Below are 13,682 nucleotides of genomic sequence, written 5' to 3'. Positions count from 1 at the left end.
CCAAAGAATGTGGATGGATCAACCCGGCAGAATGTACTATCTTTACGTGTATCGTTTTTTTGATGGTAGGAAATTCTGGGCGTGGCAAAACAAACCAGTATGTAGTGTTTGTTACTTCTCACAATGACCCAAAGCTGCTGGCTGCAGCCTGCAACTGCTTTGTCACAACAAGATGAACTGCTCAGAGCTGTGGAGGAATTAGCATCATATTTCAAAATAACATCCAACAGTTTCTTGGAAGAAAAAAAAACAAAACACTATGTAGACACAAAAACAAGCACTCATTTATCTACCATTTTTGCCAGTTCTTTCCCAGTGGCATTTTAAAACCCTCATGGACATGACTGTTTGAGCATTGACTTCTGATTCACTGTCAGAAATGCTGTTGCCTAACAGCTATCCCACGATCAAAACCACCAGTCTCCAGGTAAATGGAAAAAAAATCTAGATGGGGGTGATTTTTTGAGCTGTTATTTTTCCTCCAGGACAGTAATTCCAGTTGAGAAGCTGACTGGTGAAGGCTGTGCAGCCATCACCAGCAATCTGAGCAGAGGTCCGTCCATAATGATAGTTCGTAAAATGTCCCATCAGCGCCGATCTGCCTCTAATGCCCATAACAAATGATGCAGTGACAAGAGTTTACTGGGAGGCTGACTCGTCAAAGCTTGGCCCAAATCTAACGGGCATTCAAAGCACAGTCATCAACAGGGGGAAAAGCACAAAGTGTATTATATTCTTCTGTTGGTGGATGTGAGCAAAGATTGGTGCTTACAGCGGCTGTAAGCACCACTCGAGAAGTGGCTGGTGGAAAAAGCCCAGAGCACATTTTTGGGGTGAGGCGATGTGCATTGTTATTGCTGACACTAACTTAATCATGACAACAAAACAAACCAAACCAAAATGAAATCATGTTCCAATGCAACAAATTTTCTCTGTAATAGGAAACAGTGAGCACTTTAAAAAAAAAAAGCAACAGAAAGATGAATCATACGGTCCTGCCAATAATCATGTTGATTTGACATTTATGTTCTCTTCAAAAGCATTCATTCACGCCGTTCAGTGATAAGCAAACTAAACCACTTCTGTGATGAGAAATGTCTATAAATATTATTTAGAACTATTAAATGATAAAGTCACGTCAAAAATACATAAATACATCTGTGGAATATGTCCTGGCTTTCACTGCAAGACAATGTCAGTGGTCCTCTGACCCTTGCTGTCATTGACAATTTCAGACAATCCAACCTATTGTATCAGCGGTCGGGCCCTCTAAGGCAACACAGTAATAGGGAAGGCTGCATCATGGCAGCTGAAGACAATGTTGCCCTACAATGAAATGTCAGAGTCAAGAGGTCAAAGAAGAGAGGAGATGGTCAGAGATGAAGAGAAGACAGGGAATTCATATTAAAGATTAAGATTATAAAGTGGAGTGCACTGAGAGAGGAGGAGGAGGAGGAGAAGTGAAATAATTTCCATTAGGCCCAGTGCTCTGGAAATGTTCTCACAAGGATGAAATGTGAGCAGCACTTGGGCTTGAACAGACTAAGCCTGGAGCTACAAATGCATCATAGCTCACAAGCACAACAATCCCACAAGATGCTGTAGGGCTGAACATTGGTGAGGAATTAACAACACAGCAATACCTGGTTTTATTAGGATAATTATTAATTCTACCTAATATCTGCAGCTCAGTGGCTGCACACAATTTCAGTCAAGTAATGATTTGACAGATTTTTATAAAAATTAGGGCATTTTCTCTCAACACAGCGCTCTCTTAATTTATTGTGTGCAAAACTAGTAATGGAACACATTATCTGTCTTCAAGATTAGTCCTGATATTTTGATCTCCAAAGCAGTGTGATGGTATTTATTATATAATGTTCCATAGCTGGCCTAATTTGCTTTCTTACATTGCATCATGACTACTGGACAAAGCATGACAGGCATTATACCATGCCAACAAAAGCCTCGATGGGGCCATGATTACTCAAAGGTATGCCGATACTCATCAGTAAATAATATACAATTACACTAATTATATGAACTAAGTCGGTCCAGTTAAATGAAGGCTGGCACACCGCTGAAGCCACCACAGTGGTAAAGTAGCTCTCAGGCTGACTAGTTCAAAAGTTGCTTTACTGACACCAAAATATTTTAACAGCTATATGACAATTGCTAGTATTGCTGATACTACCAAAAGCAACTGTAATGCCAGGTCTATTGCAAGGTCTATCCCAACAGCTGGGATCTGTTCAGGACAGGAGAGAATTAACAGCGTGCAGATAAGCTCCTCCTGGGAGTGAAGTGCTGACCAATCCACACCGTGGTATATTTGAGACTCCTGGGTTGTGCAGGACTGTCAGGGTCACATGTGCCCATTTAGCCAAGTCGACAACATAAGAAGATCTAATCTATCGCCTTGACTCCTCCCATGCCAGACAATCAAGTGAACCATCCTGTCATATCATCATGGAGAAGACAACACCTCTCTGCTAAACTGTGTGGTAATATTGTATCTCCAGTTTTAGATGATAAACTGTGTCCACCTCTGACTCAGCCAATGAACAAACAAACATTAACACAAGACAAATGTATTACAAATTAGAATTTGGCTGAATCCATTGTGAATTGATTTCTGTGATTTGACAACTTAACGTGCTTCATCTTGGCAACTTAATATTCTAACACTGGTTCAAAGTATCATGTGAATCATGAAGGGCTGCAAAATAGTGGGAGGGAATTTAACATTCATCATAAATTGTGTCCTTGGCTTCCACCAACTCACTGCCTATCAGTCTTTGGCAAGATTACATGACAAGTCACAACAACTGTTGACTCTGAACAATTTTTGATGATGTCAAAAAGCAGCAAGATCTCACCAGCTGTTTCAGTACAGACTGAGTAAACAAATATACCGACATATGTTTCTATTTTTAAAAGACAAAAACATTGTAGGATAGTCAATAGCATAGGTCAACGTGCCTCTAGTATGATACAGGGCTTACAAAAAACACTGCTGGATTCAGAGCAGAGTATAACAAAGATTCCTGTAAAAAAAAAACATACCATCCAAGTATTGCAAGGATTTCTTTTTGTAAATACATCTTGATCTTAGTCTAGGATTTGCTTGCACGAGTCAATCATATGATTATCTGTAAAAGGTGTACAGCAGCAAGTGTAACTGAAATCACGTGTAAATCATCGTGTATTAATGTCTCATTCTGCACTTTGATGCGTTTCTCATCAGCTTGTTCTATTATCCTCCCTATGCATATTACATAGATGTGTGTAAGGGTTAGGGACATTTTTACATGGTGCACAACCCCAGATCTTGGACAAAAAGAGGAAAAGCTAAAGGCTGGAGGTGATCTCAATGCACCACATCACGCAACCAGGGACATGGAGAGAAGCCCAAGACAAGAGCATTCCTCTGCTAGAATCAAATAACATTTACAGTCACTGTTAAGTTTACTTATGCATGTAAGATTTGCTCACAGATCAAACTTGAAGAGAAAAATGAGAACTACCATAAAAAGGCAGACCACACCCTGTTATCAATGCATGTCAGAGAGTGTCCCTGCAATCTGCAGGCAGCAGACAGTCAATCTGGGAGACAGAGGATACTGTGGCTAAGGAAGCTATCCAAGCAGACACACCATAGCGGCCCAACTGCTTGTAGAGGGCCATCTATAAATAGTCAAGGACTGCCCTAATGCCCCACCTCCTTCTCAACAGTGGAGGGCTTTTGCTATTGCACAAGGAGCCAAGAAACTGGCACGTGTCACTAAATTAGACCACGATGCACACACTTGTCAGGCGGGGGGGGGGGTTAACTGCAATAAGGGGACAAGGAATAGCTAGCAGTTCTACAACACCCACATGGACACTCTCTCGAGGGACCACCAACGTGCATCTAGTGACTGTCAAGGCTCCATCAGTGAAGAAGAAGAAGGTCTGACAGTAGTTTCTCATGGGCGGTTACCTCTATGCCGCTGTCCAAGCTAATCTGACCAGGCAGTCACTTCCACGTCCCCTGACCCTACATTTTACATACACATGTGCAGTTTGGCTTGCCTCGGTTTGACTCGCCACTTCAGTGCCCACGGCAGCTGGGATCTGCATCTCCATTTCAATTCAGCTTTATTTGTAAAGCACTTTAAAAACAACGTCGTTGGCCAAAGTGCTGTACACACGTTTAAAAAACAGTTTAAAAACATGACAAAAATAAAAACAAATGAAAAGGCAATAAAAGAGATAGAAGAAGATAAAAAAAAAAACAAAACAGCCAACATTTCACACTGAGTTAAATGCCAAAGAGAAGAAATGCATTTTAAGAGAGGATTTAAAAACTGGAAGTGAGTCTGCCTGCCTAATCTTCACAGGCAGCTCATTCCAGAGCTTTGGGGCAGCAACTGAAAAAGCTTGGTCACCTCTCGTCTTCCTCTTCTCCAGAACAATAGGGCTACCTGCTTGAAGGTGTGTCTGATGACATGCTTGTCTTGAGTCTATAATGTTAAACAGAAGTGGGCTAATCTAAACTGTGAAACAAGTGAATGTACAACAGTGGGAAAACACATTCAATTCCCTTGTTATTTTGTTCTAAGTGTTTCTTCATCGAAAAGCACGGTAGGTAAAAGAAGCTGTTTATCCGCTGGAGGTGAGCTGTTTACAGAGGTGCAGTAAGAGCCTGCTGTTTCTTATCTAACTCACTGTGGCTGTTTCTGTTCTGTTTGTACTCTTCTTGCCTACAGAACTGAAGAATAGCTGTTAACAAAGCTCCACTAATTCAATGTTTAGCATTTAAATTCCAATAAAGTCTTCACCCTAGTTATTTTATTTCTTAACGGCTTTTATTATGAAGTACCAAAATGTAGAAAAGTTGGGTCTCCTGTAGCTGAAAGTGAACATGATGAAACAGTAAAGTAAGGCAGATATCTGAAAGTACCAGGGACAAAAGAGAAAACCACGGGGATTCAATTAGAAGCTTCAAAATACTGAGCTGAACACACAGAGACTTTCAGAAATGCCTTTTTCTTTGGTCCCCTCCACGAGTCGAGTCACACACACACACACACACACACACACTTGTTTGAGGGGGAGAAAGAGGGGTCGTCACAGGTTGGATGAGTTCGGTTCCAGAGGGAGAGTCTATACAGCCTGGCACAACTTGGCACAGCTGAACTGGTAATGGAAATGGAGATCAGTGCAGCATGGTCTGACACGCCGTGACTTGTGCCAATGGAAAATAGACAGGTCACACACAAATATGGCCACAAGACCACTCCACGTACAGTCTCTGCTCCCTCACTTCTCTGTTGTATTTTCAAATATGCTGGGGAGGGAAGGTTCTAGCATAATTTCATGATCCGGTTTCCCTTTAAAAGACCCAGTAAACCTACTTTAGGCTGTAAAATGCAGTAAAATCTAAAGTCACGTCATAACTCGGTATATGCATTTATGCAATTACAAAGGACTTGGTCTGGGCAGACAGATGAGACAAGCAGGTGTGCGTGATTGTGCTGCAAAAAGCAGCAGGATCGGGAGACTGCACAGACCTCTTCTCTGTGCCTTTTGCTCCTGTCAGTTTGACTAAGTAGCGGCGACATGTTTAAATGGCTTCCGATTTGAGATTAAGCATGAGTGTTGTGTGCCAGCCAATTCAACACATGCATCTACACAACCTTAGACAAACATGACAGGTGAACATTTCCAAAGCCAACGCCAGCCAACCAGCCAGGCGGTCATGTGAAACAAATCAGGTCCCAGTCCCTCCCAACCATCTGACTCGGACTGGTCTTCTCTCTCACCCTCTATAACTAGCTAGTCTAGATCAAAGAGCCGCTGCCCTGGAGCCACAGCTATGCATCATAGAACATTAACATGTTACGGGCAATACTGTAGCAGAAAGACTCTGGGTACTGAAAATGAGGGATTCGAAAAGAGGAAACAGGAAACATCCACTTAAGATAAACACAAAACACACACTGCACACAATGTGAAATTTAGCATCAAGTAGGACTTGGACTTGTGTTCATGTGTCCTCCCACTGTACAAAAGTGAAGCCAAAATGTCCCAGGTATTAATCGTGCTGTCTTGCGCTGGTGATGTCATTTGGGGCCAGAGTCTATGTAGTGGACCTATGATATCATGTCCCCACCCAAGCAGACATTCACCCCAATTAAGGGCTCAGCTGTCAATCATGACAGTCAACCTGTCACATAACTAATTAAAACTAAACTTTTAAGAAAAACAAACATACATCAGCAGGGTAAGAACTACCTAAAACGACAGAAACCATCTTTGAGCAAAATTTATTTGATGTGCACTTTTGAGACAACTGAGATATTTTGCTTCACTTTTGGGGAGCGTTCATCTTTATATACAGTCACGTTCCTCTCTGTATTTGTCTTCCATCCACAGTACGCTCACAGTTCTCACATGCAAAAACTTAATACTCTAAATCTGAAAAAAGAGGTCTCACATTTCAGAGCAGAGAGGGGAACTAAGCTTTTCCAAAATTAACACAATCTGTGTTAACTGGATGAATACAGACGAAGGACAAATCATATGCATACTAGCATAACAGGAAGATCAAACTGAACAATAGCTCCACAACAACTAAATTGCAGACCTTGCATATATAGGTTAAATTAAACAAAATAAGAAAATAAGAAGAATAACAGGATACAATCATATTTGCTGCAGTATTTAGCCCTGTAAACAAATGGTCTCGGACAAACTAAATACAAATGGAACAGCATGAAAAAATATTTTTAAAACATCCACTCAGCCAACTCCATTTCAGAGTGCCAACATTTTTAGGGATTAAATCTTTGTCCTCTGTCTCTCCCATTTGTCCACTTGTTCTCTTAAAAGGCTGCCATTATTCCTGATTACCAACTCTCGTACTTATGCAATTGAACCTGTCACTCTCGTGAAACCAGATGAGACTACTGCAATTTGCCCTATCTTCTGTAAACTCTGCATTAGATGTAGCATTAGCCAAATTAATATAAAAATAAAACTACCAAAATCACTAAGGTATTACAATGGCAACATAATTATTATCAGGTGAAGATGTGTCATTTTCACATGTAAACTGTGTTTTTTACATTTGTCCACCAGTGAAGATTATTGTTTGTATTATTGTTTGGTGTTTTTTTTTGTCTTCCCATCAAATGCATCTAATCTAGTATAAAAGGCCCACTAATACTTAAATCAGTCATTATGGTTCTGTCTAGCAGAGAGTAATAACCAACAGAACGCTCTTACCTGAATTTCCCAACTGTTTGTAAAATCTATACTCCAAATGGAGCTGTGGCGCCCTGGACTTTATAGGTTCCTGAAAGAACAGAGAGAGAAAGTGTGTGAAATATTATATAGTTCACAAATCAGTTAACACAAAATTTGTTTTGTTTTGTTTTGTTTAAATCAACAATGGCATGCTGTTTCTTTTGCTAAGCTAAGAGTGCAGGGAAACATGTTCTCAATGGAAAAAATAGAACATTTTGTATTTGTAAAACTAAACAAAAGCTCATTGAAGTAAATTTTGAAACATCCATGCTTGTGCAGATTTCACACAATGCAGGGAAATTATAGACTTACTGTAGCGCCAAAAAGCACAAATTACTGTGTTAAAAGCTTTACCAAGAGGGAATAAATCAGTTTGTACGAAACAACTTTGCATACATATCATCATGCAATTCATTTAAATACCTACAGTACAATGTTGTCCTTATTTTCCACGGCTAACAGAACTTAAATTAAGTCTCAGGTTAGACTTGTGGGTTGTGAGAGGATCAAGAGCAGTTCCAGCTGGTGAACAGCAGGCTTTTGTGATGACATGGCTGATAATCAACCCACTGGGACATATTGTTCGTTATATCGCTAGCTCCAGCTTTACAACCTAAAATTTAATCTGATTAACCCCACTCTCATGATGACAAGGGCATTATAGACAAACATGAAGAGGACAGAACAAACACACACAAGTTAATTCCTTTCCTTAATCTTCAATAGCTTTGCCACTGCCTGTGTCAAAGCCCCTGACCACTATATGCAGCCCTGTTTTCAAACAAAGCTGCATCCATCCACAGATGTGCATTACCCTGTTTATCAAATTGATAAAATAAGCTCTGCTATGCCTTATATTATGACATCAGGACATTAGCTATGAAAGAGACATGACAATGACACTTTGTCTATGTGTCTTAAGCTTGCTACTCTACGTACAAATTTATGAAAAGGACCTCAAGTTTATTTAGCCTGGCAATTTCTCTAAATGTCATTGAAGTGACATTTATTCTAAAGTTTCCCATGTGCATCTAATTCCAAAGAACTTCTACTTTAAATTATATAGACGGAAATCTGAAAGTTGTTAAGCTCCCACATTCACCTTCTGGGACATTCGCGATCTTAAATCGTCCTATTGCCCACTGTTACTTAGGTCTTATGATTAACGACAAACTTCGGACAAACACTGCAATAACCATGTAGTTTAACAGTTTAGTTTTCGTTTGCAAGCAAAAAGAAGAAACAGCAGCCATACACAGATGATAAGATTAGATAAGGTGCATGAGCTTTAAATTATCTGAGCAAAAACCTGGAAAATCCAATGAAAATAACTGTTTTGACTACAGACTACAGTTTTTTCTACAACTGATGAGAGAACAGATGGAAACTCTTATTCCTGTATTTAAAATATGGAGAACTAATGCAACTTCAATACATCCCTACAAAACCCATGGGTGATCTCAAAAACATTACACACGTTTTTCTCTTAATTATGGGAAAAAAATATCTGCATCCTGCTCCAACATGATTCCCACAAACAAGGGTGCCAGAGAAGTAAGAAACCACTGTGCATGCCAGGGGCTAGAAATTGAGAGTGGAAGACAGGAGGCTGTACACAACAGTGGAAGCCCGTAGGAGGAAGACACGTGACTCGTGAGGGAGGTGGAACGGGGAACTGCTGTAGCGTCATTCACCTCCTACGTGAACATGGGCAACGAGCACGTCTCACACAAGTCAGATCGTGCCAGGGAGGAGAGGGAAAGAAAATATAAAATATATAAATAATGAGTCAAAACAGATGGCACCAAACCACAGGACCCTTTAAAACAGCTTACAATAGGAAACAGAGGCTTATGGCAGCTTTACATACTTAAGAGTCATCTCTGTTCCCAGTAGATGGGATAAGCTATGGCTGTGTAAATGACCAGGACCAGGCTACAAATGTCTGATGTAACAAATATACATATGCAGAGTTCCTGCCTATATCAAGTAATTTTTCATCTGCTCCCCCACTGCGACCGCAGAAGTAATGGGAATGTACTGGGGATTTATGTCTCCAAAAAAATATATATTTGCTCAAACCCTGACATCATCCCCTTTGATATTTGTATCATAAAATCCTCTGTTATGTTCGAGACAAATTTAACGATGCAACATTTACAGGGCAAACATAACAAAATACTTTTTTGATAACTAATAATTCACCTTTAACTTCATTATACACATGCAGTACTTCACTGGAGTGGACTTTTGGTTATACCATTTGGTATCATGTAGAGAGAAGCTTTTTACCAAGTGTGCTGGCCTGTGTCCAGGGCAGCTGACCCACAATCCAGAAGGGCCCTTCCCTGTCTCACCTGCTGCTACAGTAACCTCTCCACCTCAGCTGTTCCACACTGTAGTCATGTGTTTTTCTGTATATCTGGCTTTAATGTGTGTATATGGATAATTTATGTCATGTTAACAGCATATGCCATGATACAGTAATTGTTCTGTAAATGCAATTAAGAAGTGGTTTCAAATAACCACACCATACTTCATCACATTCTTCATTTATCTGGAACCGTTTTGCAACCCGAGTTTAATTCATCAGAAACCAGAACAGTTTTACAAGTTTAACAAGTTTTAAATCTAGCAACATTTGAATTCCAGCTTGATGAGAACTTACTTTAAAGAAAAATCACAATAATGTGCTCTAATAAAAATCACAGCTGCTGAATCCTGGTGAAGCGAAACAATTTCTCTACGTTCTTTAAGTTTAGGGACTTGCGTGAACCTTGAACAGACAACGCCATGCACAGCCAGTGACTTCACAGCATCAGACACGCAGCTTCACAGGGGTCACATGCAGCAGGTTTTCACCTGTCCAAGCATATCCAACATTGCTGATGCAGACGGGCAGACTAAATGGAAAGATGTACATGGAGTTGCTTCAAGCAGAATATCAATTTGCTGCAAGAAGTATAAAAGCTCCCAAAATTTCCTTCATGATCCGTGTCACCTCATGTCTGTGAGACCATATGAGCGTAAAGTGAAACTGAAGCTTAAGGCTCTCTGTTCCATGCCATTATATCTCACTGGTCAGTAAAATGATGTTAAATTAAGTTCCCATACAATCAAACTTTGCCCATTACTTTTAATTACTAACCAGATCATTACAATTAAAACAGCCAACCTCACATTCAACAACGTGGGACATGCTTTCCCAAAACGACAACAGCCAATCAGATACCACCATCTGACATCTATGATCAGCTGGCTTATCACTCAAAGCACGATGATTGCAGGGGTGATGGACGAGATGGGCATATAAACAGCAGTAACTGACTACACTCACTGCTGTTCACAGCTAAAAAGCTTACAGATTTGTTGATATTAGCGCTACCAGCAAATACTGCCCTAGGAGGATCAAATCCTGTAGCTACAACAGCCTAGGGATGGGTGTGAGATGAAATGTTACATGCCGTTTCAAGGATCTCACTTAGGGTAAAACACTTGAAGCTTGTACAAATATATGATTATGTCATCACGGATTACGTGGTGGTTTCTGTATTTTAACCTGCGGTTGCCTCAACAGACTTGTATGGATGGAGCAAGCCATCAGCACCACACAAGTCCTCTTCCTGGGATTAACCAACTCTGCATATGATGTCATCAAGGCTAAATCTGATCTCTGCTGCAACACAGCTGAGAAAGATCAGAATTGACCTCAGTGACTGGATAGAGTAATGACCACCAAAAGAAGAGGAAAAAAGAAAACTATAAATGAAGGATGCAATCAGAATATTAAAGGGTAGCAAATCACAGACATGCAACAGTAAACCACAGTTAAAGCCTAAATGCTTAGTGATGCACATCTAGTTTCTAGTGAACACAATTGCCCATCTTATGCTGTCAAGAAACATACTAATTTTGCTGCTTTTCCATTCTTGTATTAGGGGTGCTAATCCTTTTCAACAGTCAGTTAAAATGACAAAATGATGAGACAATCACCAGAAAATAAATTGTGAGTTATTTTTCATAATAGATTCATTATTTGAAGCAAAAATAGGAATAAAATTAACTGGTTGTGTAAATGAGAATATATCTTGTTCTTGAATACTTTTGGGTTCTGGACTGTTGGACAAAAAATGTGATTTATCTGTTAACATGAACTCTAGGAAGTTGTTGACTATGTTAATCCATTTTTAGGCCAAACAAATCAATTGACTGATCAAGAAAAAGTCTGGAGATGAATCCATAACACAAATAACTGCTAGTTGCAAACCTACAGTCAAGAGTAAATTGGTAAATATTTTACAAAAAAAAAAACGATTTCACACACTTCCAACACATATGATGCAATGTTGTGGAAAATATAAGAGAGTAAGCATCAAACAACATGAAAACAGCATGGTACAGTAAAAAGACAGCTGGGATTACGTAATGTAACACATAAACATCTGTGTTGTTTATCATCTGGAAAGCCAATGTGACATTCAGCAGGTGGGTATGTATAGCTACTAGTGTCATGTCCACAGGAGCAGACCCAACATCATACATACAGCCAAGAATAGACCCTGACCTTTGCCTGACACCCACTAAAACCATTTCACAATATGCAACTGGCAATGTGACTCATCTTAGAACTCAAATGTCAACATAGTGCAGTGCATTTTGTATTCAACTCACTACCTCATAGGGGTATTCACGTAAGGTTGAAACAAATGGAGAAGACTGAAGTTTGTGTGAGAGTGTGTGTGTGTGTGTGTGTGTGTGTGTGTGTGTGTGTGTGTGTGTGTGTAGTGCATGGGGTTCCCTCCTTCAGCAGTCAGTAATGATCAGAGGTGCCTATCAAAGGGGGGTGGTGCTAAGGAGTGAGTGGTGTCAGAGAGCAACAGCTGGCTGGTGTCCAGTACTTCTCCTGTTTCAGCTCAGATTTAAACATACCCAGATGGAGCCATCAGCTGCCTCCCAAAACCCTGTGCGATTATCCAGCACTGCTTGAAATCAGCCAGAATTAAACATCAGCTGCATGGTCTGAAGATGTATTTGTACCTGAGCACGTAACTGTGGTCTTTGACTTACGTTCATGTCATCTGTCACTCAGACATATGCTCCTAATTTAGAATGGATGAGTAGATGGGATGATTTTAGAAAGTTATATATTTTTCTTTTAACTTTGAAGGAAATGATGACAAGAGACTGCATTTCTTCAAATTGTATTTTCATTTTTTAACTGACTTTTATGATGGCATTAGATATTGACTCAGGCAAGCAAATCAGGAGGTTTCAAAACTCTGTTTAAAGAACAACATAGCAGGATGATGATCTTAACAAACCGCTGACTCTAAATGAGCTAGAAAGTGGATTGATCCTGACTGGAGAAGCTGGTCAGCTATCAGCCATCACTTTGGCTTGGTACAGACTAGACTGAAAGCAAAAAGCCCCTGAAAAAAGCAAAACTTAAAGATGTCTTGATAACAAGCCAGAGAGATCATCATCAGAGAAGACAGCAAGCCGATGCTTATAACTCCTGATCACAGACTGCAAGAGTCCTTAACTGCATGTTCAACCAAACATGCCCTGTATGTGTAACAAGGCCGACAAATTCCTACTGCTCATCTGATGTGGATGTAATACCCTCAAATTAAAGCTGAGTGTAGTGTCTGTGTAGTTATGGACCTTTTTCACAGCAGACATTTTCCCATGGAATAGCAGGAAAAACACAGGTGTCATTAAAAACATTAGAGTAAGTAAGCAAAATATTGGGGCCCTGGAGAGCAGCATTCATTAATATTATAAATTACATCTATGGTTTTACTTGTGTGATGTGAACATTTCTGCAGTTGGCCTGCATTTTGATTTCAAACCTCAATTTTAACAGAGTCAACACAACAAAAGAAATGTGGCACTGTTCTATTCTTTATGGTCTGCACTACATATTCCATCAAACTCAGGCCATGTAGCAACATATTTTAATTTTTCCATGGGTATGAAGCTGCATAAATTCTAACCTCAAACTCCCTATTTTGTCTTGCAAAACAAACTTTCAAAAATAGACCTGAGGTCAGTTTGGCTTGAGATCTTTTCAAAGTACCATAATCTGATTCTGGTTTGGTTATTTTGACTCTAGTTTACACTTCAATTAAGATGCTATAAAGAAAGTTAAGACAGAATAGTGCAGTTTCATAGTAGCTGCCATAATCACAATCAAGAAAACTGGTTTATCTACTGCGGTAGCATTAAACATTAGATACAATTTAGAAAAGTCAAGAATGCAATGCCAGTGTAACTGCTTAGAAAAAAAAAACTCTTCTCTTAGTGTAGAATATGAGTGCTTTACCATAAAACAAAAGATATACACTTAAAATGTACAAATTACACAGATATACAGGCACACACCCTAC

At 39.7% G+C, this 13,682-nt stretch overlaps 1 protein-coding gene across 6 annotated transcripts in view; it reads right to left on the bottom strand.

Annotated features, from left to right (window-relative positions):
• Window positions 1-13,682, bottom strand: part of csnk1g2b (casein kinase 1, gamma 2b) — a 32,183-nt gene that overhangs the window by 8,235 nt on the left and 10,266 nt on the right. For all 6 annotated transcript variants that reach the window (XM_046391116.1, XM_046391113.1, XM_046391118.1 and 3 more), the window contains exon 3: window positions 7,273-7,342. In XM_046391116.1, the coding sequence (XP_046247072.1) occupies window positions 7,273-7,342 (70 nt within the window). The remainder of the gene's footprint in view (window positions 1-7,272; window positions 7,343-13,682) is intronic.

This window comes from Scatophagus argus, chromosome 6, assembly GCF_020382885.2.
Source record: "Scatophagus argus isolate fScaArg1 chromosome 6, fScaArg1.pri, whole genome shotgun sequence".
NCBI lineage: Eukaryota > Metazoa > Chordata > Actinopteri > Scatophagidae > Scatophagus > Scatophagus argus.
The sequence above is the reverse complement of the archived record's forward strand: the minus strand, read 5'-3'. Positions and strand labels throughout refer to the sequence as shown.